At 36.1% G+C, this 26424-nt stretch overlaps 2 protein-coding genes across 10 annotated transcripts; one reads left to right on the plus strand and one right to left on the minus strand.

Annotated features, from left to right (window-relative positions):
* The first annotated feature begins 2862 nt into the window (after positions 1 to 2862).
* LOC115711082 (MFP1 attachment factor 1) lies at positions 2863 to 3781 on the plus strand. Its single transcript, XM_030639420.2, has one exon. It carries the CDS (start codon positions 2955 to 2957, stop codon positions 3444 to 3446), a length of 492 nt encoding a protein of 163 aa, XP_030495280.2. The 5' UTR covers positions 2863 to 2954; the 3' UTR covers positions 3447 to 3781.
* A 3249-nt stretch (positions 3782 to 7030) lies between these two features.
* Positions 7031 to 10627, minus strand: LOC115722009 (vacuolar protein sorting-associated protein 45 homolog). 9 transcript variants are annotated; one of them, XR_009685160.1, is made up of 4 exons: positions 8807 to 10212; positions 8496 to 8644; positions 7782 to 8220; positions 7031 to 7324 (listed from the first exon to the last, which is right to left on the minus strand). XR_009685160.1 is itself a non-coding variant. In XM_061106513.1 (4 exons), exons 2-4 carry the CDS (start codon positions 9462 to 9464, stop codon positions 8141 to 8143), a joined length of 348 nt encoding a protein of 115 aa, XP_060962496.1. In that variant the 5' UTR covers positions 9465 to 10134; positions 10224 to 10627; the 3' UTR covers positions 7494 to 8140. The 9 variants fall into 9 exon arrangements, 3 of the variants coding, with proteins under 3 accessions (XP_060962496.1, XP_060962497.1, XP_060962498.1); XR_009685161.1 differs by lacking the exon at positions 7031 to 7324 and having other exon boundaries at positions 7494 to 8220; positions 8807 to 9733; positions 9830 to 10212; XR_009685162.1 differs by lacking the exon at positions 7031 to 7324 and having other exon boundaries at positions 7494 to 8023; positions 8095 to 8220.
* Positions 10628 to 26424: the final 15797 nt, after the last annotated feature.

Genomic DNA, 26424 nt, shown 5'->3' on the forward strand with positions numbered 1-26424 from the left:
TGTCATTTTTTCAATTCTAATCATTTAAATGCCAAAACTAATTATTTAATAACTAAAATAGATTATTAAATAATATTGTCATTTAAAATAATTATTAATTAGACATACAAAGTCTCTTAATTAATAATTAAACCTAGAAACCCTTTTCTTTACGATTTCATCCTTAAACTGTGAGAATTCATAAAGTAGACATAGTCTAACTTTTAGAATTATAATTGATTAATTAAAATCAATTAACTGAGTCTTATAAGCAGTATGGCCTCAACTAGTATGGGGACCATGGGTCTATATAACCGAGCTTCCAATAAGTCGAACCGAATTTACCAAGTAAATTCCCTAACTTATTAATTCCTCATTGAATCCACACTTAGAACTTGGAATTGCACTCTCAGTCATATAGAAACGCTCTATATGTTCCACGATATAGACACGTCATTAGTTATCCATTGTTATAACCCTAATGTGATCAATGATCCTCTATATAGATGATTTACACTGTACAGGATTAAATTACCGTAACACCCTACAATGTATTTTATCCTTAAAACACTTAACCCTGTATAAATGATATTTCACCTAAGTGAAATGAGATCTCCACCATTTATCTTCGTTTGGTTAAGCTCGAAGGAAATCATCCTTTACTTCTATTTGCCAAATAGAAGCTATAGATTCCATATTTATGTTAGCGCTCCCCCACTCAATTGCACTACCGTGTTCCCAAAATGTACGTATTGCCCAGACTAAAGATTAGGCTTAACTAACAAATCAAAGAACACGAATAATACTCTTGAAATTGAGCCTAACCATATCAGGATTTCGATCATGTGATCTAGGATCAACTTATGATATTGAATTGAATAGATATTTACGGTAAGTTTCAAAATCTAATTCAAAGTTCAATATCGGTCCATTCCAATGCATACTCCATGCATCCAACCTGAGCTTTACTTTAACCTATGTTCTGGAAAGAACATAACATTTCTCCAAATGTAAGTAAACTCTGTTGTAGATTGTCATATCAGTAAAACCCAGTGTTCTGATAAATCTAGGAATACTTTATTCACATAGTCATGTTTATTTTCCACTGTGTTGACAACACAATAAACATGATCAAGTATGTGAAAAGGGGTTTGGATGAATTTATAAATCAAATAGACAAGCAATTGATTAAGTGAACCATGCAACATAAAAATGTTATTTCTGATCTTTATTAATAAGTAAATCTGATTATATGAAATGAGTTTTATTTAGGGCATAAAACCCAACAAAAAGGTGAGGAAATTTTATGGTTTCCTTGGGCTTCTATGGCCGAGCAAGGGAGAGAAAAAGAGAGACTTTTTTTCTTTCTTTTTTTTTGTGATTTTTTTATTTTTGAGAAAAAGATAATTATGAAATTAAATTTTTTATTCAGTTTAATCTAAGCTTAACTACACATCAAATTTACTACAAATGTCACTAACACACAAAGGACAAAATATAGTAAAATTACTAAATTGCCCCTTTTCTTCACCATAAAGTAACCTTGTAACTTAGGGGTATTATGGTCAAACCTTATAACCCCGAATAATCCCGACATTTTTAATGTCTAACTATATTTTCCTGTTAAAACAAAAATCCTATACCTTTCCAAGTGACTCTATAGGCCAACTGTCGCATTCTACTGTTACCAGACATAAAATATGAGAAACATAAAATTTATATTATATCATAATTGATACACCTAGAATTTAAATATATCTCTATAATCATAAAAATAATAATTAAAAGTCTACTTTTGAAAATAAACTCTAATTATATGCTAATTTCTAAAATAAAATTAAGCGGTCATTACAATAGATTTATAAAATAATTTGTAAATAAATTGAATAATATCTGAAACATCATATGAGTTACATTAAAAAAAAAGTAATCTCAAGGTATCTTAAACAATAAAATAACATAATATAGCCTAAAAATATAAAGAGAAATTTTATTTACACCCCAAAATTTTTTAAAGACACCCCATTTTAATTATTTTTATTTTATATAAAATTTATATCTTTAATTGTACTAAGTTTTTTAATTTTTTTCTTCCAATTCATATTTTTAAAAAATATACCTATCAAATAAATAATATTTTAAATATTATGAAAAAAAATTATAATAAAATATTATATGAAATTTTCATAGAAAAAAAATAAAAAAAATACATACATGAGTTAGAAAAAATTATGAAAATGTAATCAAAATAAGTATAGAAATTAACATAAAATAATGTGAGGAAAAAAATTTAAAAAAATATTAAGAGTAATTTTTAAAAATTATTTAAGTTTATATTTTTTTTAATAATATGGTGTATTTATCATTTTATGGGGTGCAAATAGAACTCCCCAATGTAAAAAAGAAACAAAAAAGTTTCTTTTAATATTAGGCGTCCTTTTTCAAAGACAGAAAAATATATATTTCTCACATATTAAAATAGTTATTTTATTATTTATATATGTGTAAAATTTTGAAATAAATTTCTTAATAAAAAGTAACTAATTGATATATTATTCACATTAAAAGCAACTAAATGGTTGATTTTTTTAAAACCTGAAAAGCAAAATTTTTTGGAAACAAGTTTCTATCATTTTCGGTAATTTTTTGAATTTTGGTATGTATGCTAACGAGGCACAACAGTATTTGTGTAAATAATTTTATTAAAAGTATTTTTGTAAATAAAATCAATTTTAAGTATAATATTTAAAAAATCCCTAAAAAAAATGTAAAATTAGTCTTACTACAATATTTCTAGTGTAATAAGGGTATGTTAGTAAATGCACAGCGAATAACTTTTTTTTGATAATTGCACAGTGAATAAATTAGAAACTAGAAAGTGGCACAGGATGAGTATAAAATGTAGTATCGCTTGCATTCAATCAAGACCCTTGAATTGAATTGGATTGAATTGGGAACTGCTGGCGCTGATAACAATGTCGGACCAAGAGAGCATTGCCGTAACACCTCCGTCTTCATACTCTGCCTCAGAGCATGACTCAACAATGGAGGCTACGGCAAAAGAGCAGCTTGAAGCGACCACCAACAAGCCTAGCCAGGTCAAATTCAGCATATGGCCGCCTACCCAGCGCACCCGAGACGCCGTGGTGAACCGCCTCATTGAGACTCTTTCAGCCCCTTGTGTCCTCTCCAACCGCTACGGTACCTTGCCTTCTGAAGAGGCCTCATCCGCCGCCCGCCACATCGAAGAGGAGGCCTTCTCCACCGCAGCTAGCTCTGCTGCTTCCGAGGATGATGGCATTCAGATTCTTCAGGTCTACTCTAAGGAGGTCAGTAAACGAATGCTAGATGTTGTCAAGGCTAGGGCCGCCGCCTCCTCTGGTTCAGCCCCCGCAGATGGTGCTTCGCACCCGGAAACTGAGAGTGTTGTTGATTCAAATGTTGAGAATGAAGAGGCATCTTCTTGATCTGTCCTTTTTAGGGATTCTTAGCTTTTATATTACAATCGAATGGTGATACATTTAGGATTTCTGCTTTGTTTAGAACTTCTGTGCCGAGATCTATCTTGTACCCGCATATGGATTTCTGATTATGCCTATATGAGGAAACCTTTTATTTTAGGGTTTTTGTTCATTTTCATTTATTGGCGCTACAATTGTTCTTTATCGATTTTATGGGTATAGAATTTGAGGTGAAATTTTGGGCTTTGCAGTCTTATGTGCATTGTTGATCTGGTATTACGACAAGTTTCGTATTCATTGTTGTGTTTCCTTAATCCCTATCAATAGAGTTGTCTTCCCAATTTGTTTTTTTTTTTTATCACTAATTATCCTTTTGTTATTTCTTACTTATTCTAGATTATATAGATATGGTAAAAATGCACTGTTAAGTGGAGAAATTTGGGAGAAATCATAATGCGTGGTTGAGGTAATTTTGAATTGTTGGAAATGAAATCGTTGTGATTAACAATTGAAGTGCTTGCATATCATTTCTGTGTAGTGGAGAAGAATATCTTAGGTACCATCTTTAAACCGTAGAATACATTAGAATGTTTGTCTTGTTTGATATGTACATACAAGATTTGGATTCTATTTGTTTGAGAAATGCTTGAATAAGTTTAGTGAAGTGATCGTACAATCAGGAAAATGTGCCGATCCCAGTGAATGATTTATGGTATGCTAAAATTGCTTACAGATACAACATGCAAATAAAATACTTTTCTTCTGTGTGATATCGTTGCTAGCTGTTTAATATTTTTCTGGTTCCCACAGGAATAATATTGACAACTTGATATATATGTAAAGTTTAGACTTGTAATCTCTTGATCTTATGTTTTTGCTTTATGCCTAGAAAAAGTGGTTGCATTGTGTGGTGAAGTACCAAGTTTTGGGTTCTGTGCTCTTTTCAATTTGTACTTGTTACTGGTTCCATATTTCTTCATCCAGAGAAAGCAAATGTTTTTGAAATTATTTTTTGTAAACTAATAAACATTGGCTCTGAAGCTATTGGTTTGAGGTATTTTACATGCATTCTGAAGCTATCACGAAGAACTAGTGTCTAGGGAGAAAACTACGCATTGCTTGTGTCCCGAATATTGTGAATAAGCAGAGACATTTTTGAACTAGTTACTTTTATGTATTTATTTGGGTATTAAATTGCGAATTTTGAAGTTGAGTTAGAAGTTTCACACTTTCTATATTTTACAGCCCCTTTTCCTACTTGAACGTTTGCACCCTTTAACTCTCCCTAGTGCGGCATTTTTGCCTAAGCTAATCTATCTATCTATGTATAGATACTAGGGAATATCTGTGTTCATTCCTCAATAAAATTGCACCTTTTTAAAATAAAAATAGAGAAGAAGATATTGGAACACATCTATGTTCTCATTCTTCTCTTTTTATAAACTTTAATTTAGTAATGTAATGCTATCAATTTAAACTTATTGAAAATGATGTCTTCCTTCCAACTCTATAAGGTTATGTGTGGCAAGCTCTTCACTTATTACCTTATAATTTTTTGTTTCTATGTTTGTTGATAATGACTGAGAATGATGAAAGTATGGTTTTATTTTATTATTGAATCCGTGTTTAGTAATGTTTGATATACAACTGCCTAAAAGGTTCTATTCTATAGAAGCCTCAGCGGAGAAAATGCGAAAAGAGGGGGAAAAGTTTTGAAGAAGTAATGTTCAACAGAGGTATGGATTCCAACCATTTGAGATCTCAATTTCCTTTGCCAACCGTTTGCTCTAAAATACCCATTTCCAGATATGCTTCTCTCTTTTTGCAATATATATATATATATATATATATATATACTAGGTGATTGTTACGTGTCAAGCCACGTAGTGTTAGTTTTATTTAATATTTTAGTTTTTTATTTTAGTTAATAATTAAAATAGTATAATTATTTGAATGATTTGTTTTATAAAAATAAAATATGTGTCAGTATATTTAGTAAGTAAAACATAGTTGTGTTATAATAATGTATGTTATTAATAGTAAAATGTACATTAATCTTCTAATTGAAAAAAGTTCTATTATCTCATTTCATATCTAATAATAGCTACACAATTATATATTTATAGACTTTCACATTCTTTGCAAATTACTAATAAGCATCAATAATATTTTCATATTCTAATATTTTTAAAATAAGCACAAACATATAAGGTAAATACTAATTACAGCCCATTTCATCTTCTTTTTATTTTTTTAAGCCATTTTATCTTTTCTAGGTAATTACAAAGGGGCAACTCATATACTGCCTCACATTTATATTATCTTTTCTAGACATTTTATCTATATTTTTCTTTTTTAAAAAATAAATAAAAAAAATTATTAATATTATTTTTTAAGATAGGTTTGTTAGAGAGATATGTGGCTAATGTGATTTTTTTAATTTAAAAAGAGATTATTAATATTTAAAAGATTGTTTGATTTTTTGGGTTTAATTATTGGGTTTATTTGTTAACTGGAGATCAAATTTAATCGTTAAATTTAACAGAATATTCTTTAAGTATATTCTGTTAAACCAAGAAATGCCGTTAGATAGGCACTTTTAATATATAAAGATATACACTAGGGGCAAATGACATGCAAGGCATGTGAAATAAGTTTTTTTTTATATATTTTACCTATTATATAAATGTGTATATAATAGAATTTATTGTGTCAAAATAATTATTTACATGACAGTAGCATTGTATATGCTTTTAAAAAATAATATTACATGGCACTACACTGAAGATATTTAAGAGCAATTATCGTAACAGTTAGTTAATAATATACTAATATTGTTTATTGGGTTTGTAATGATTGATGAGGTGTTAAAATTTATAAAGAGGATGACCGAAAATATTTATTGATTATGAAAAGGTATGCATCTTGAGAGAGAAAAAAAATATAAAAACAAAAAAAAAAATCTATTTTCAATTTTGTCTAATTATTAATTAATTTATTTTAATATTATTTTTTATACTGTATCAGTATCTTAGAATTAATGTTGAGTTGTTTAATTTACCATGCACACAAATTTCGTAAATTTTAAGTAATATAAGAGCCTATATCTCCTAAGACAAATTAGTATGTAATTTCATTTACATCTTTCTTTTCTATAATGTGTATCCTTTAAATTAACTTTATCATTCAATTCATTTTTTCTATTTATTTATGATTGCTAATTAAATAATTTTATATTCCAACAATCTAAGAACACTTCAAACAAAATAATAAATTATTTTATATGATTAATTTATAAAAAACATTATATATTTATATATATATCCAAATAACCAAAATAATTTCTTATAAAGAATTTAAACAATGGATAGTAATATTGTTGGTTTTAAAAGCCAGTAAAAAATTTGTTACATTAAAGAATAAAATGAAATAATAATAATTTTTAAATCTTTTTTTTTTAAAAAAATAATAAATTTTTAATCTTAATTATATATGATATTAACTATTTTTTCTACATCTAAATTCTTAATTTTATTTTCTAAAATTTGAGAAAATCGTGATAAGGAAACATGATTTACTAATATATATATATACTAGATGAAAGTTACGTGGCGAGCCACGTAAATATTAGTTTTATTTAAGTTCTAGTGATTTTTGTTTAAGAATTCGGTAACTAATTGTATATTATTTTATAGACAATATGTTTTATGAAAGTAAACTTGTTAAGAATGTCATAATTGTGTATATAAACCTATAATATATATATTGTTATTCAAATGTTATAATGAGGATTTCAACCCATCCCGCTATACATCTCTCAAATGTTATTGTGTTTGTAAAGATGTCAGAGACAAAGTTCACTTACATTGAAAGAACAAGAATGTCTGATGTTCCCCATCGCATTCATAAAAGAAAAGTAAATAAATGTGTCAGTATCCATTTAGGCATTTTGCTAAAACAAACAGCATGATCATCATAAAGAGAAGAAGAATTTATACATAAGTATATAGATATACTAATACATCCTAAACTGTATAAGATCTTCAACATCTGTTTTGGTATAATCTAACAAGAGTAATTAGATTTTGAATATAATTTTTACAATATTTGAGTTCTATTGTTACAACAATTATGTTTCCAACAGACCAAATAATCATATAGATATTACTAATATTCAATGACTAATTTAATTTAGATGGCAAGCTTTCTTCAGATTCAGGTTCCTACCTACATCAACATATATTCTTGCGCAGCCAATAAAAGAAAGTTGAGTTTGCATCAGCATTCCCCTATCTCTAACAGTCTAATTTATTTAGAGAAGGCAATATTTTTAACACATACCCATAACATTGAACAAGCAAAATGGTGACAACTCAAATTTAATTTTCGGTAGTTGAACAAAAGCCCATGAAACAGCTCCTACGAATGGTTCAGTTGGTATCAATCACAATTTGACCCAAAGCTCTCCATCAATGTCAAAGTCTCGAACACCAACCGGTACTTTAATTGGTAGAATCCCAAATTTTAATGAGAGCATCAACAACATACGTGCACCGCCTGTATAACGGAGGCCTATTTGATACCTGGAGTACTACAACATTTATCATATTACCTCTCTCATATATTAGCAAAAGTAAAAGCCCCAATATGATACTTGATACGTCCATTGATTCAACAATAGTGTCACAGGGTCATCTCTTCTAGCAAGCACCAATAACAAAGGAGAAATTTCTATCCTTCTGAAATCGAAAAGACCACTTTCTTGCTGGTATATCAACTTCTGTTACATCCCAAAACATGACATCAGTATTGTGATGACCCAAAATTTTCATTGAAAGAATCTGCAGGCTTGCAGGCTGTAAAGTCCACATTAAGCAAGAACCATCACATACAATAACAATAGAAGTTGCACAAATTTTGGATAAAATATTTTTATGTATTAAAATCCTACCGGTTGTATCCCCAATACTGAAATAAATGTCCAAATCAGTGTACAGTTAACACACAAAATAGTTCTCTGTTATCTAATCTTTCTCATTTTCTAAGTATACTTACGAATGTTTCATGGGCAATCCTTATGGCTATATCAGATGTTCTTTGATATCGAATAATGGGTTTTCGTTTCAAAGCCAGAAATGTTGCGATACCATCAACAACTCGTCACAAAAATGCTGCAACAGCTGGAAGCATATATGCGTGATTTGCTGGAATGTTCAGAGTGAAATGGTAAGGATCAAGTGCAACAAAATCCATGTAGTAATCTTGCATATCAAAAGAAGAATTTCATCTAATTTCAATGCAAAAAATTAAAAACTTAAACACCAAACCATAACTAAGTATTACTAAATATAATGATTGAACAATACCTCCATGGAGATGAGACATGGGACATTGCAATAGATTCTATCAACTCTACCAAGAACACCTCTTTCTGAAGAAGCTCAGACTGTGAATACACAACACTCACTATACTAACCTGCATCTCATTAATTCAAAATCAAACAAAAATCAATTCTACAATGTCTACAAGACAATACATGAACCGTAATTTTTTCTTTTCTTTTCATAATTGCATCATTAGTGGCATGATAGTATAATTGGTTTAATAAACCAAGAACAATGAATAGAAGAGATCATCGTGCCATTACCCAATCCACATTTCAGAAAGAAAAAAAATATTAATAATAAATAAATGTTTTTCCTTCTCAATTTCACTAATTATAACGCGCTCATCGAAAATACCCATGGAAATTTCACTTTTCACATTAGAGAATACTAAATACAGCATAAAATGATCCCAAATCAACTTGTACTTAATCAATATGAATAGGGAAAAACAACAAACAAAGACCATCATTTATCTTTGGAAACAAAAGAAACGAAGTAGAATGATGATAATCTATTAGAGAAATGATGTAAGCTAGTGGAACTTATGGTGTGAGAATCGAGGATGAGGACTTTCATGCCGGAGATGTCTTGAAGCATCCAATTGATGTAATCGCGGGCAGCAGAAATGAGCACCATTGTTACTGTGATCAATACTCGGTGAAATCAATACTCGCAGCGTAAACAATAAAATTAATATGAACATCATGGCCAGATCAAATTGGAAGACAACTCAGTGAGATCTGTTCCATCTTTCGCGACCTTTCTCTTCTATTATTGTTCTACTTCACCCTCTTTCAACACTGCTTTTTATAAAGAGTATAATAAATTTATTTATTTAATAATAGCTTCAAAATTGATAAAGGTGCTGCTCTGCAAATTTGATGGAAATTTCTTATACTTCTCCACTGTACACTCATTAAAACATTAAAAGTTGTTAATCTTTTTAATGGGGCAAAACATCAAACAGGCAAAGTGCAGTACAAAAGTGTAGTGGTACATACAAGACATCATACCAATGAAGAAGAAAGGTCGTGGTAATGAGATCGTAGAAGATATAAACAAACTGAATGTAATTGTTGGCAAGGATGAGATAGGTGATCTTGGAGTAGTAATTGAAGGCATGGTAGAGTCGACAAGGGAGACGATTGGAATGTGGAACCCTGTTGAAACGATTAAAACCTTTCGAGTTTCATTAAGATCAAAAGTCTCTGGCAAGATGGTGTAATGATATGGTGCAGTGGATTCTTCTGGAGGCAAATCAACAGCTGTGGAACAAAAAGCTTGCTTTACCTTAAGCAAAGTCTCACTGCAATCATCGAAAAGGTAATTCACCTTTAAAATAGGGTAATATATACATTCTTTCATATGTATATTGATATTATATATATATAATACCTGGAATCGATCGCAGCAACGAAGAGGGTTCAGCCCGTTCATAGACCTTTGCCCCGTTTAGTCGCACCCATTGTCGTAGCTGGAGTCGATCGCACGTTTGGGTTTCTGATTTCAACCTTCGCTCGTTCAGTCGCACATATTGTTGCAGCAGCTGGAATCGCACCTTTTGATAGGGCTTTTGGGATTGGAATTGATAACAAATTTAGAGAAGAATAATAGAGAAAAATGGTTAACGATGATTCGATTACAACATATTCTTTTAAAAATGGTTATCAAATATACTAATTAACAGTGTTAATTTTAAAAATGTATTTTGGTTCTCCGTTAAAGTTAACAGAATATTCTTTTATTTTTAAAATATATTCTGTTAAACCAAGAATTGACGTTAGATAGACACTTTTAATATATAAAGATATCTAACCTATTATATAAATGTGTATCTAACAGAATTTGTTGTGTCAAATCTGTTAGTTTTAACAGAAATTTTAATTGAAACTGTTAAAAAGTTAAGTGGTAACTCTTCAAAAAATGATGACTTTTCATATATTGCAAGTATCTCTTCATTCACACAATTCACATTCCTATTGTTTTTCTCTTATTACCAGCATCGCTTTTCTCATGCCCCAAACTATTAATAATAGGGTTAATTCGTAAGTTTTAGGCGACAAGGAAATGCTAATGTGAGTTTTTTTTTTTTTTTAGTTTTACTTACTTTTCACTTCCATTAGTCCCAATGAATTACTACACATATGTGGAAATTAATTGATTTATTCCAAAATTAATAATCTTTTATTTTTATGATAAAAGGTCTCTTCAAATGTTTTGAAGAATGCCAAAAACAAATATAGAATGTTAATTATAATCGCATATATAACTGAAAAATGAGATTGTGATAACTATTAACTGATACATAAAATTGAATCAAATATATATATATTTATATATTTATATATATAGTTATATCTTTATATATTAAAAGTGTCTATCTAACGACATTTCTTGGTTTAACATTCTTGGTTTAACAGAATATACTAGGTTTGATCTCCCGTTAAAAAATAAACCCAATAATTAAACCCAAAAAATTAAACAATTTTTTAAATAAACAATCTTTTAAATATTAATAATCTCTTTTTAAATTAAAAAAATCATCTTAGCCACATATCTCTCTAACAAACCTATCTTGGGAGAATATTAATAATTTTTTTATTTATTTTTTAAAAAAGAAAAATATAGATAAAATATCTAGAAAAGATAATATAAAAGAAAACTGATTGTGTTGGCTTAGAGATTTTTGGGCTTGGGCTTAAAAAAATAATTAAAAAAAAAAAGATGAAATGGGCTGTAATTAGTATTTACCTTATATGTTTGTGCTTATTTTTAGTTTTATTTTTAATTTTACCACCAAGAGGAGAAGGTTGAAAAATATTAGAATATGAAAATATTATTGGTGCTTATTAGTAATTTGCAAAGAATGTGAAGGTCTATAAATATATAGTTGTGTAGCTATTATTAGATATGAAATGAGATAATAGAACTTTTTTCAATTAGAAGATTAATGTACATTTTACTATTAATAACATACATTATTATAACACAACTATGTTTTACTTACTAAATATACTAACACATATTTTATTTTTATAAAACAAATTGTTCAAATAATTATACTATTTTAATTATTAATTAAAATAAAAAACTAAAATATTAAATAAAACTAACACTACGTGGCTTGGCACGTAACATACGTGAATTGTGTGAATGAAGAGATACTTGCAATATATGAAAAGTCATCATTTTTTGAAGAGTTACCACTTAACTTTTTAACAGTTTCAATTAAAATTTCTGTTAAAACTAACAGATTTGACACAACAAATTCTGTTAGATACACATTTATATAATAGGTTAGATATATATATATGTTTCTCTCTTACTTTATAACGATAGAAATTGTACTACAAATCTTTTTCACTCAATTATATCATCCATATTGCTACAAATAATTATATCATTCATATTTATTTATCAATTTGTGTCTTAACAATGTGTTTATTTGTAGTTTTCCTTATATAATTTCTCCTTTCGTTCTCTATACATTTTTCAGGAATTTTGAAAAGATTTCTTGTTTGCTATATAAATTTGTTTAAATGATTTTTGTACAGCCAACTTCACATCTATATTTTCTTTGTTTTATTATATTTTATGTTTATTGTTTATATGTTAATCTTGTCAAACCATCCGTCGCCGGTTGCCTTGGGTGGTTGCGCTTATGAATAGTGACTGAAGTCAGGGCCGGCCCTGACTTTTAGTGGGCCATAGAAAAAAAAATTATTTTGGACCCTAATTTAGAAAATAAAATATGGTATTTTTTAAAATCAGTTAAAAATGGTATAATTTTAAAAGGTAAATATTTTTTTTTTGGGCCCCTAGGATAGGTGGGCCCTAGGCACAGGCCTAGCCCGCCTATGCCCAGGGCCGGGCCTGACTGAAGTGGTAGTCCGCTTTTCACGGCATGGGGAGATTGTCTTGCTTATTTTGTAACTATTTTTTTTTAATTTTTATTATTATTATTATTATTATTATTATTATTATTATTATTATTATTATTATTATTATTATTATTACTTAACTAAATGTTTCCATAATTTTATTATAAATAATGGTAATATATAATTTATATCATTAAATGTTTTCGTATAAACTAGTTAAATTAGATTATTACAATATAATTTAAGATTTATTTTTAAATTATCGATTATTTGAGTTATAAAGTTATTGATGTTTTTTTAAGTTATAATAGTTATTTTAATAATTGAATTAGTGTTCGTGGATCTACTTCAGACACCAATTGTATTTGACAAGATAAGTTATTTTCCATTTCTTTATAATTTTTCTGTTTGAAATATTTTCTTTATAGTGACTATTGTTAGTATTTTTTATAAATTTTTTTTGTTAATGCTTATTTTGTTTATTTGTAGTAAAAATAAAATATAAATTTGCAATAATATCTAATTACTCATTATTTTAATTTTCATCCCACTAATATATTGTTTTATGTGCAGTTAAACATTATTGTCCCTTCAAGCTTCAGAGAAATGGTAGCGAGTTTGGATTGCAGTTTGTTACAAAGATTTTACAACTATGATTGCTTTTACTATCAGAGTTTTCGCTCAAATAATTTTAAGATCATTTTTAGAAGTTTTTACAAGTTTGTTATTCAGATTTCTAAGAGTGTCCTTAATCTGTGTTGCTTATAGATTAATTGTGCATGCTCTTCAGATGAATAATTAACTTGTTTGATTAGATATGAATATCCTTATTTTTTGTTGGGTGTATAGTATTATTTTGATTTTCTTAACAAAAATAGTATTTATTTGATAAACATAAGATGTATAGTTTTCATAACTAGCCTGTATGAAGTTGGTATATTTTTAATGAATTTATTCACAACTCTCAAAAAAAATGTTTGATATACAACTAAAGCATATCAAAACACAACTTCCACAAAGATAAAACCAAAATCCAACATAACTTTTGTTCTACAACAACCTTATGCATCTTTATGAAAAAAGAGCTAACAAATTTTCGACAATTGAAATTAAAGCAAATGTAAAAGATAAATTTTCTCTCACATTTTACAAAGGAATGATACTGTTATTCACAAACTTACACAGCCATTTTGAGTGAATTGGGTTGAGTAATAAACATAAATTAAGAGTCCAACCAAACAAAAGTTTAAAAGCTTCAACAAACTGATTCTTCCTCATTTAAATTTACAATACAAGAGCTAAGCATGTGCTAATTTAATACCCAAAGTGAAAGAAACCATATGAGTTTCAACATAAACAGAAACTAATTACCATTACACAAAAAACAAAACCTCAAATGACATTTAACAAAATAAATGTTAACTAAAGCACCAACCGTAGCCATTCATATCTATAGAATGGTACAAAGCTATATAAATCCCTAAGGATTCGTTTGGTACGTCGTATTATACCATATTGTATTGTATTGTATTATATTGAATTGTATTTCATGTAATATTTTTATGTAAAACTCTATGTATTATTAACTTGTATGGATACATAAATATATAATATTTTAATATAAATTAAAGTTTAACTTAGTATTATATGAAAATATGATATATAATCCAATTTAATACAATACAATACAATACGATCTAATACAACGTACCAAACGAGCTCTAAAACAAATAAACAGATCCAAGATTTTCAAATACTGAATGTAAATAAATAAAAAATGAAAAAATAAAGTTGACATTGGAGAGCTTTTCACCACCAAAAACCAGCATCTTCGAGAGCCTTCTTCCTGTTCACAACCAGTAACAATAACAAAGAACATAATGTGTATAATACCAATTTTTTCATAAGACAAAAGGAGTATTAGAGAGTGGTAAAACATTGGGGCTAATATGTATCATTTGAACTAAATATATTAGTAACTGTAATCAAATATATTGAAACAACTAAACCCAATGAATTTAATAGCATAGTTGATTTGGTCACCTAAAAACTCCATATTTTCAAAGCAGAGTATGACAAATATGCAAGAGAAAATATCACAATTATTCTGATAGGTTGGCAGTGACAACCAAAATCTATCCGACTCAGACCCAGCTCCCCAAAATCTATAGTGAGATTTTTCTCACCTAGAAACTCGAGACCAGACTCCTCTTTAAAGGACACGTGTATTCAGATTTCCAATGAAGGCTGAATGTCCGTGAGAGATTTCTCGAAGTTTAGATCTCGCGCAGGCTAAAAATAGCGAGATATTGTAGGTGCGACTTAGGTCACACCGCATAACCATAATTCTCATCATGCAGGGTAGATCCAATTCGCATATGTCAGAACATGTGCGAGTGTCCCCCTCTATACCTCCGCGACGAGTATAGAGACCAATGCCCTATGATGCAGTTTTGGTCCCAGCGACCCAATAGCCCTAACAAACCACTATAAGTTCGCATGTCCAGATGTTACCAGCTTCAACATGCGACGTCTACAAAGGGCGATTACCTAAGGACGCAGACGTTCCAAACGTATGTGCGACCCTACGAGCTCAACAGACGGAACATGAACGGTCAACTCGCAGATGCGAAAGACGCATACGTTGATGAATTTAGTAACTGTCATACATTTATTAATGTTAACGTTGTTTGAGTTTAGTCATTGCAATTCAATATGTAAATAATGGATTAACAATAAATGTGATCCTCATGTAACCGATTGGACACCTACTTTGTATATAAAGGGGTGATCCACCATGAAAATGGAACTACGAATCCCTTGCTACAGTGGACTAAGCAGAACAAAATCTGACTGAACCACTATAATTCATCGTCTTGCTTACTTTTTCCAGCCTTGTTGTCTGTTCTTACACTTCCAATCGAGTACTCGCCATTCTAGGTTGAATACTCGCATTTGTCATCTCTCAAATAATTCTCTTTTTTACCAGTTAAATTATACTTTTTGGTGTTGCGAAATTTGCTCGACAACATTTGGCGCCGTCTGTGGGAATCGACTGTAAGATTCTATTCACTTCAAAGAACACCACTCATCATGGCTGGAAATCACGCTAACGGAGCTAACAATGAATCCATCAATATTGGAATGATGAGCGTACCATTGCCTGGAGCCGGAGTGCCACCTGTAGACGTCATCAACGGCGGGGTAGGGAGGAGCAACATCAGACCACTCAACCTATTTCCAGAAACAACTGGTCCTCAAGTCGGAGGCACGTCCACACCACCAGCAACCATGCACTTTCCCCCTGTCACCCCGGCGGTCGTGTCCGAAGGAGTAGTCCAGCTCACGACTGATCAATACGCTGCGATCCAGGATCAGCTGCGAGCACTACAAGCCGAGGTAGATGGACAGAGCCGAGCTCGACGCCCTCCTCGGGTCCCTGCCATTCGTAACGAAAACCCTCAGGTAACAGTTTCCCGACGTCAAACTAACCGTGCACGCAGGGAGCGAAGAACTGATCCTGAAATCTTGGACTTGAATCACCCGACGTCAAGAGACCAATCTGCAAGGTTGCCTAACCAGAGCGCACAAATCGACGAGGATCCTGAGCGCCGCAACCCTCGCAGTCGTCCACCTCGAGATAACGACGCAGAGTCAGCCTCCTCATCCTCGCATGGTCGCACTCCGAGCAGGTATACGAGGTCTGGCTCTGTGCAGACACAGCAAGGAGGACACTATCGTGTACACCGAGGTGATCTGCGTGATCATCTCAACGCAGCCTTGTGGCGCGCTCCCGCGGCCCGCATAACACGGAGACGCTCCATGATCCCCATACGGGCGATCAGGGTGTCAATACAGTTAACAACCCGCCTATCGCGCCGATCGTGACCACTGGGATTAATATCCCCTCGAACCTTGCCGCAGTGGCTGCGAGCCCCGCTATTGTAGCAACTCCAACCCCTGCGACAGGAGGAATCGATCAGAGTATGCTTCTGCAAGCCTTGAAGATGCTCGAGCAGCAGCGTAAGCCCATATACAAGCTGCACGGCACCTCACCTTTTACCGCAGAAGTGCGACAGGCCCAACTTCCAAAGGGGTTTCGCTTATCCGAATCCCTCAAATATAAAGGTACTTCTAACCCGTTAGATTACCTAGAAAAGTTTAACACCATAATGGAAGTGGACCAGGTACCGCAACTTGCGAAGTGTCGCATTCTCGCGGCCACACTCGAGGAGAATGCCCATGATTGGTTCACCCAATTACCAGAGGCATCGATATCGACGTGGGAGAACTTCGTCGATTTATTTCTCACACATTTCCAGGCCACGATGACGTATAGGCCACCCTATACGACTTTGGCGAACATCAAGCAAGAACCTGGTGAGTCTTTGCAGAATTATTTCAAGCGTTTTAACGCCGAAGTAACAAAAGTTGAGAAGGCCCCCGAGTCTTCGCTTGTTTGCATGTTAATAACAGGTATCTTGCCAAGAACCGACTTCTGGAAAGAGCTACAGGCCCGAAGGCCAGAATCCTTGGTAGAATTCTTCGCCATGGCCGAACCTCATAAGAGAATCGAGAACTCCTTGGCGGAATTGGAGAAGGGCAAGAACAAACGGCGATCACCCATACCGCGGTCGCGGTCCCGCAGTCCGCGAGGAAAGAATTCCAGGGGCCGAAGCCCCAGAAGACGCAGTCCACGCAAACCGCGGAGCCCGAAGTTGGCTAAGTCACCTCCAAAAAAGGAGTCCTCGCCCAAAAGAAAAGGGGGACCTCGCTTCGTCAATTATACCGAACTTGCCGTACCTCGAGACCATATCTATGCGATTGAGGAAAGGAACGGCGTCTTCAAAAAGCCGCCCCCCATCAGGGGAAATCGCGACCGAAGAGATCCCAAAAAGTTCTGTAAGTACCACAAAGACATCGGTCACACTACCCTTGAGTGTTGGGTCTTGCAGGACGAGATTGAGGAATTGATCAGAAGGGGAAAGTTCGACAAATATAAGAGAAACGAGGAAAGACATCCCCAAGCGGATGGCAGGGAAGATAGTCAGAACGCGAGTGGCTCGAAAACGCCTCGCAACATTTTAACCATAATCGGAGGACCGCATATCGCAGGCGACTCTCGCAAGTCACAAGAAAGGTATGCTAGAGAAGCTAAGGAGAGGCCGTTAACCAATGTAAACAATCTTGGTGAACGGCCGGAGAAGCTCTTCAAGAAAGAATGCGAGGACATTGTCTTTATGGAGAGCGATGCGAGATGGGTCCACCACCCGCATTCTGACGCACTCGTGATAGTCGCCAATATAGGTGGAGACAACGTCCATCGCATATTGGTCGACAATGGAAGTTCGGTGAATTTACTGAACTTCCAAGCCTTCAAGCAAATGGGGTTACAAGAAAAAGATTTGCGGCCAATGACATCGAGCATCTATGGCTTCTCGGGAGATGTCATAGCTATCAAAGGAATGATCAAACTCCCAATCACTTTGGGAATGCCCTAATAACTGCCAAGTCGATGGCCGACTTCGCGCATTGACCAATACTCAGCGTATAACGCCGTAATTGGACGGCCAATTCTGAAGGAGATGAAGATCATAACTTCGATCTATCATCTAACAATGAAGTTCCCCACTCCCTCTGGAGTAGGATCAGTGAGGGGAGTCCAATCTGACTCTCGAGAATGTTACAATGCAGCTGTCAAGCTCGCAGAAAAAAGGACAGTTAATGTTATTCACCTTTTGAATGCACCACCACCCCGCCAGGAGATCCTCAGGATCGAGGAAGTACCGCACATGGACAACCCAGACTTGGACCCGAGAATCCTTGATCACACCGCCGCAGCCCAAGCCGCGGAAGACACAATCGAGATATGGTCGGGATATCTCCACAGGTCATGTGTCATCGCTTGAACCTTGACCCAGAAGTGCGAGGTGTCCGACAAAAGCGCCGCAAAATGGACCCCGCGAGGTACCAAGCGCTGAAAGAGGAAGTTGACCGCCTCCTTACCTGCGGCTTTATACGGGAGTCATTTTACCCCGACTGGTTAGCTAACCCAGTACTCGTGCCAAAGCCCAATGGCTCATGGCGTACATGCGTTGACTTTATAGATTTGAACAAAGCCTGTCCCAAAGACAGCTTTCCTCTTCCTAGCATCGACCAGCTTGTCGATGCCACTGCAGGTCACGCACTTTTAAGCTTCATGGATGCATACTCGGGATACAATCAAATCCCGATGTACGAACCAGACCAAGAGCATACCTCGTTCATTACTGATCGAGGATTATACTGTTACAAGGTAATGCCTTTTGGTTTAATAAACGCAGGTGCGACTTATCAAAGGCTAGTGAATATGATGTTCGCAGATCTTATTGGAAAGACAATGGAGGTATATGTTGACGATATGCTCGTAAAATCGCAACATGCGGAGGATCATATTACGCACTTACAAGCCATGTTCGACATATTGCGACGATATAAGATGCGTCTAAACCCCTTAAAATGCGTCTTTGGAGTGGGTTCCGGAAAATTCCTTGGTTTTATGGTAAATCAGCGAGGAATAGAAGCCAATCCTGCGAAGATTAGAGCGTTGGTAGAAATACCGTCACCGACTAAGCCAAAGGAGGTTCAGAGCCTCACAGGCAAAGTCGCGGCTTTAAACCGCTTCATATCCAGATCCTCTGACAAGTGTAAAGAGTTTTTTCAGATTTTGAAAGGTAACAAGAGGTTTCAATGGGATGAGAAATGCGAGCAGGCTTTTCAAGCGTTAAAAACGCATCTGGGGCAACCTCCGGTTCTATCAAAACCATTGCCCGGAGAGGTTTTGTCTATTTATTTAGCCGTCTCCGAGTACGCGATCAGTTCAGTACTAGTCCGCGAGGACCAAGGACGTCAACACCCGGTGTACTACGTCAGTAAGCGATTATTGGACGCCGAAACGCGTTATCCTCAAATGGAGAAACTGGCTTTCGCCTTGATAATATCCTCAAGAAAATTGCGACCTTATTTCCAGGCTCACAGCATTGAAGTTTTGACAAATTTCCCCTTAAGACAGGTTTTAGCAAAGCCAGAGGCATCGGGGAGATTGTTAAAGTGGGCTATGGAGTTGAGTCAGTTCGACATCAGGTATAAACCAAGAACTGCGATCAAGGGGCAAGCCCTAGCAGATTTTATACTTGAGTTCCCGAGCACAGAGGTGGCGGTTGTAGAGGGTGGAAATGACATCGCCATGATGGGCAAAGAGGTATGGACATTGTATGTCGACGGAGCCTCAAATAATGAAGGTTCTGGCAGCGGGATTTTGTTAATCAGTCCCAATAATTTCAAGGTACACGCTGCTCTACGTTTTGAATTCTCTGCATCTAACAATGAAGCCGAGTATGAGGCTTTAATCGCAGGTCTAAAATTGGCTCTCGAGATGAAAGTCGAATATCTACAAGCATTTAGCGACTCTCAAATCGTGGTATGTCAAGTGAGTGGAGAATACCTAGCGAGAGGCGGAAGATTGGTTAAATACTTAGCCATCGTTCGTGAAATAATGCAGAAGTTCAAAAATGTAGTTGTATCTCGAGTACCGCGTACTCAAAATGCCCACGCAGACGCATTGGCCCGACTGGCCTCCACCAGAGAAGCCGAATTACTCGATGTAATTCCGGTAGATGTATTGTCTCATCCAACCATAGATCGAGAAACAATCATGGAGATCGATGACGTTCAGGAGATTACCTGGATGACTCCTATCCTCACATACCTTGACAAGGGGCTCCTACCTGACGATAAAATAGAAGCAAGGAAATTGCGACAACGAGCAGCCCGTTATGTGATATATGACCAGAGTTTGTATCGCCGAAGTTTTAGTCAACCACTTCTCAGATGTATCGGTGGAGACGGTTGCGATTACATACTGCGCGAAGTGCATGAGGGAATTTGTGGAAATCATACTGGAGGTAATTCCCTTGCCTTAAAAATTATGCGACAAGGGTATTACTGGCCAACATTGCGACAAGATGCCCTCGCATTTGCAAAAAAGTGTGATAGATGCCAGCGAATAGCCACATATACACACCAACCCCCGAGTAACCTCCATTCTATCACGAGTCCCTGGCCCTTTGCAATATGGGGAATTGATTTAATCGGTGAGTTACCCAAGGGAAAAGGCGGAGTCAAATATGCTGTAGTCGCGGTTGACTACTTCACGAAGTGGGCTGAAGCGAAAGCACTCGCAACCATCACTGCGACGAAGTTACGCGAGTTCGTCTACACTTCCATCATTTGTCGTTTTGGTATTCCGCACAAACTCATTTCGGATAATGGAAAACAGTTTGACTGTAAAGAAATGCGACAGCTATGCGATGATTTAGGAATTAAAAAAGCCTTTTCCGCAGTCGCTTACCCGCAGAGTAATGGACAGACTGAAGCAGTCAATAAAATAATTAAGCACACCATAAAGGGAAAATTAGAAGATCGCAAAGGGGCATGGCCAGATGAATTACCGCAAGTCCTATGGTCTTACAATACAACCCCTCGATCTACAACTGGCGAAACACCCTTCTCACTTTCTTACGGGTGCGAGGCCATGTTGCCGGTAGAAGTTGGGGCAGGATCCTTACGCAGAGATGCTTTCGATATCTCGCAGAACAACGAGAATCAGTTGTTTTGCCTTGATCTTTTAGAAGAAAAGCGTGATAAAGCGCAACTACAAAACGCGGCTTATCAACAACGAACAGCAAGGTACTTTAACTCGAAAGTAAAGATAAAACCTCTGCGAGTAGGAGACTTGGTCCTTAGAAGGGTAATGCCAAACACCAAAGTCCCATCTCATGGAGTCTTTGGAGACAATTGGGAAGGACCATACATAATCGCAGATCAAATTGGTGATGCCACTTATCGACTCGCAACACTCGATGGAACCGCGATTCCACGAGCATGGAATAGCGAGAGCTTGAAATTTTATTATCAGTAATATTCGCGTTATTCGGTTATGTTAATTCGAGTACTTATACTTAGATATTTTTTGTTCAAAATAAATCCTAAGTATAGGGGCATGTGTACCCGCATGTATTACTGATTGCATGAATAAAATTACTTATTAAGTTTTTCGAGTAATTTAATTTACCAACTTCAAAGTTTCTCCTACTTTATTACACCAAGCTGTAATTAAAGTCGCATATATATATATATATAAAATTGCGATTACACCAAGCTGTGATCAAAGTTAAAAATATATAAAATCGCAAGTACCCGTGTACTGCGTAAATATTAAAATGTAAGCTATCCCCGCGAGGATAGAAATTTGTCCAAAAAGTAAGATGAATTTCTTTAAGTACAGAAGTGCGAGTACCCGTGTACCGCATATATATAAAAAAAAAGTGAGAGTGAAATTAAACAACAACATAAGATAGAAAAGAATCAAGCGTCTGGAGCAACGGGAGTAGTCTCGTCAGGAGCAGCCTCATCCGCGATCTTGCTGACGACCTCATTCTCGACCTCTTCAGCCTGTACGCCCTCGATTTCGTCCGGAAGGTTGCCTCCCCCACCTTGAGTCTGGGTAGGAGACATGGCGCGAAAGGCTTCAGCCATTTCAGCAGCTTCAGCTCCAAGCAGCGAGAAGTCGAAGTCAGGGACTTTGGAAAGAGTGGTATAAATGTAATCAGACACAGCTTGATCGTACTGTTTCTTCCCATTCTCTTTCTCAGCCTCCAAGTCGCGAGCCATCTCAACGATCGTTGTCTGCGACTTCTTGAGCTCGAGCTCCACCTGTTCTTTTGCCCTGCTGAGTTCCTCGAGCTCCTTCTCTTTGGCCTTGTTAAGCTCCTCCATCCTCGCCACATCCTGCTTCAGCTTCTTTATGTTTTCTTGAAAATTGGCGTTCTGCCTCTTCAGCGAATCAGTTTCCTTCGAAGGAGTAGCCGCGGCTTTCATGAACAAAGCCATGGATTGCACGGCCAGTTCAGTAGATCGAGTAACAAGATCCTCGTAAGGAATCTCAGTCAGTAATTTTTCCTGCATGGCCAGGAAGTCGCGAGCACGAACTGGAGAGTCGATGACGACTTTCTTCCCCTTATCCTGAATAGTCTTGGCCAACTTCTTGGAGGAGTCTGCAGCAAGCGAAGTCATCACATCGCTCTTCCTCTTCTGGGCAACGACCGGCGAAGTCGCCGGTGCTCCGCCCTTTTGCTTGATCTTCAGGACAGGGGCAGACTTCAAAAAAGTCATGTCTACAAGCATAAAGGACAGATAAGTAAAAATCACAATCCTACCCGTCAATTTATAGCAAAAGGACGAGTTACCTGAAGTTTGCCGAGGCGTTTGCTTAGAAAGACGTTTATCTATCCGCTCTTGCTGTTTCTCAGATGGTTCTTTATATACTGGCTCCCGTTGAAGACTCGCGTTCTCAGGGATCAGCTGGTGTTCTTGCAATTTCGCAGTCGTGCACAGTAATCGCCAGTCGCGATCTTGTACCGGAAGACTCCCGAGAATTTCAGCTACCCCCTTCTTAGTCGCGTCAAGAGTTGGTCGAGCTGGTCTATCTGCGATGACAACAAAAAGCGAGTTAGCAAAAGATCTCGAAAAACAAAGTAACTAATTTTATCTAAGTCAACAAATACGCGACATACTGGGTCTGCGATTAAAGTCGGTCCTGATCCCAGGAACCTTAAAAACATAAAACCATTTCGACTTCCAGTCCCCCATGTTCGAGACCATCCCCTCAACACCGTTTATTTCAGAAGTCGCCCATTTACTAAAGCAATAGAAGCCGTTATGAAGACCCACGCTCTTTATGTCATAGAAGTAACTAAACTCCTCTACTGACGGAGCCCTATGGGCGTACTCCATGTACATCGCATAGAAAGCTAGTACAGTGCGATAACTGTTGGGTGTTAGCTGAAAGGGCGATACGTCATAACGCCTGAGAATGGCTGCGACGAAAGGATGAAACGGGACCGATACACCACAACGAAGAATGGGTATTGAGATGACCACGTCCTCTGTAGGGATGATCGCAGGGTTGGTGAACGGAAGGTGCGCTCTCTGAGATGGTTTGGGACGTTGAAACGCAAGTCGCAACAAATTCAACCTCACGAAGGTGGTGAAGTCAGATTTGGCGACCCTCGAAACTAAGTCTTCGCATGAGAAGGGTTCGTTCAATTGGGAGTCGTCGACCGAATCCGTCCCGCTCCCTTCCGCTTCCTCTTCTTCCCCACCTGACTCACGGACCGGGGTAGTCCATTCCTCCTCCACCTCCTCGACCTCGATGTCGGGGGCATGTCTCGTATGTATGAGGTAGTCGCGTGCTGACACTGTGGATTCGCTATCTCGGATATCGATTGTCCCAGGTTCAGCGAGCTCCTGTACCATCCTCTCGATGTCTACAGAAGACATCGGACCCAACTCTATCTCCGCAGCCTCCATTTCGGAGATGTCCGTAGGGAGAAAACTGTCTCTCTCTTGGTCCGACTCCCCGTCAAAAGCGCGACCTCCTGAGCCGAGCTGCTGGCTATCCGATAGATCGCTCATCTGAAAGATAGAAGATCTTTTCAGCGTGATGGATGTGTGAAAAAATAAAGGTAAGTGATCTCACCCGCAGTAGATTATAAAAGTCGCATTCGACAGGAAGGTCAAGCTCTGTGCGAAAACTGACCCTCCTATCAACATGCGAGAAGAAATATAACTATCTTTGAGCGAGTAATTCACGCATCCTCGGCTGTGCGGTATACCTCCAGAAACGGCTGGGCGTATCCCAGTGACTCAAGAGGTATGCATTTTCGAGCATAACCCTGAAGTTACTGGGAGACTCCCACCGTTTCGAGACTACCTATCAACCAAAGAATACGGTCATTCGAGCATTAACGCACGTCAACAAATGGCTGGGTGTATCTCAGTATCTCAAGGGGCATATAATCGCATATATAGCCATTAGAATACTGTGACACACCCACCATTTGGAATGGCAATTAATACTCTCACCACTCAGCCCGCGACATGTAAAGATCCTAAAAGATCTAGCTAATAGTTAAGCGGAAATAAGTCTTGGAAACATGCGATTATTCAAATTGTTCATCCGAATGTCCGCGAACATTCGAGACGTGAATCAGTGCCTATGAATTGTATGCGGTTATGTCAATTTACAGGCCCTATACTATGAATATTACCCAGTTTTATTGACCCAAAACACATAAATACCCACTAGCATACACTCCTAAAAAGTCTTCAAAAACATCCAAACCCAGAGAGTAAAACGCAATTTCTCTAAAAACAAAAACGAAAAATGCAGAAAACTAACCTTTAGTTCTGATCCCTGCAAACTGCTCTCGACCACGTCTGAGATTGGAAATGTTGTGGGAACTGGCAGAAATATGGAGATGAACTTTTTCTGAAGTGTATGAACTAAAGGGAAGTTAAGAGAAAAGAGGGAAAAATGGGGAAATTTGATTCGTATCAAAGCGTTTAAATACCCATATCCCTTATTAATTGGGATCATGACACGTGGCAGTCAGAATGCCTAAGGTCGCCCAATCTAATGGCCAATTATGGCCACGCCTACACGGAAAACGAAGGGTTTTGTGACGTGGCATCCTAGAGATAATAAAAATTAATTATTACAGCCGTCATTTTTCGAAACCCTCGATGGGACAACCAAAAGGTCACCTCCTCGTGACAACCTTTCACCTGTCTCTCGAGCAATAGTTTCCCTCAGTGACCGCTCTTGTCACGTCGCGAAACTAGGGGCATGTGTTATAGTGAGATTTCTCTCACCTAGAAACTCGAGACCAGACTCCTCTTTAAAGGACACGTGTATTCAGATTTCCAATGAAGGCTGAATGTCCGTGAGAGATTTCTCGAAGTTTAGATCTCGCGCAGGCTAAAAATAGCGAGATATTGTAGGTGCGACTTAGGTCACACCGCATAACCATAATTCTCATCATGCAGGGTAGATCCAATTCGCATATGTCAGAACATGTGCGAGTGTCCCCCTCTATACCTCCGCGACGAGTATAGAGACCAATGCCCTATGATGCAGTTTTGGTCCCAGCGACCCAATAGCCCTAACAAACCACTATAAGTTCGCATGTCCAGATGTTACCAGCTTCAACATGCGACGTCTACAAAGGGCGATTACCTAAGGACGCAGACGTTCCAAACGTATGTGCGACCCTACGAGCTCAACAGATGGAACATGAACGGTCAACTCGCAGATGCGAAAGACGCATACGTTGATGAATTTAGTAACTGTCATACATTTATTAATGTTAACGTTGTTTGAGTTTAGTCATTGCAATTCAATATGTAAATAATGGATTAACAATAAATGTGATCCTCATGTAACCGATTGGACACCTACTTTGTATATAAAGGGGTGATCCACCATGAAAATGGAACTACGAATCCCTTGCTACAGTGGACTAAGCAGAACAAAATCTGACTGAACCACTATAATTCATCGTCTTGCTTACTTTTTCCAGCCTTGTTGTCTGTTCTTACACTTCCAATCGAGTACTCGCCATTCTAGGTTGAATACTCGCATTTGTCATCTCTCAAATAATTCTCTTTTTTACCAGTTAAATTATACTTTTTGGTGTTGCGAAATTTGCTCGACAACATGTATAATACCAATTTTTTCATAAGCCAAAAGGAGTATTAGAGAGTGGTAAAACATTGGGGCTAATATGTATCATTTGAACTAAATATATTAGTAACTGTAATCAAATATATTGAAA

Source organism: Cannabis sativa, chromosome X (genome assembly GCF_029168945.1).
Source record: "Cannabis sativa cultivar Pink pepper isolate KNU-18-1 chromosome X, ASM2916894v1, whole genome shotgun sequence".
Classification (NCBI taxonomy): domain Eukaryota; kingdom Viridiplantae; phylum Streptophyta; class Magnoliopsida; order Rosales; family Cannabaceae; genus Cannabis; species Cannabis sativa.

Bases quoted from the DNA above. Each gene is read 5' to 3' on its own strand.
- LOC115711082 (XM_030639420.2), top strand. From the start codon at position 2,955: ATGTCGGACCAAGAGAGCATTGCCGTAACACCTCCGTCTTCATACTCT.
- LOC115722009 (XM_061106513.1), bottom strand. From the start codon at position 9,464: ATGGTGCTCATTTCTGCTGCCCGCGATTACATCAATTGGATGCTTCAA. The intron at 8,917-9,374 runs ATAAGTTCCACT...AATGAGATGCAG, and splicing joins TCATCCTCGATTCTCACACC to GTTAGTATAGTGAGTGTTGT. The intron at 8,289-8,806 runs GTATTGTTCAAT...ACAGCCTGCAAG, and splicing joins CATGTCTCATCTCCATGGAG to CCTGCAGATTCTTTCAATGA.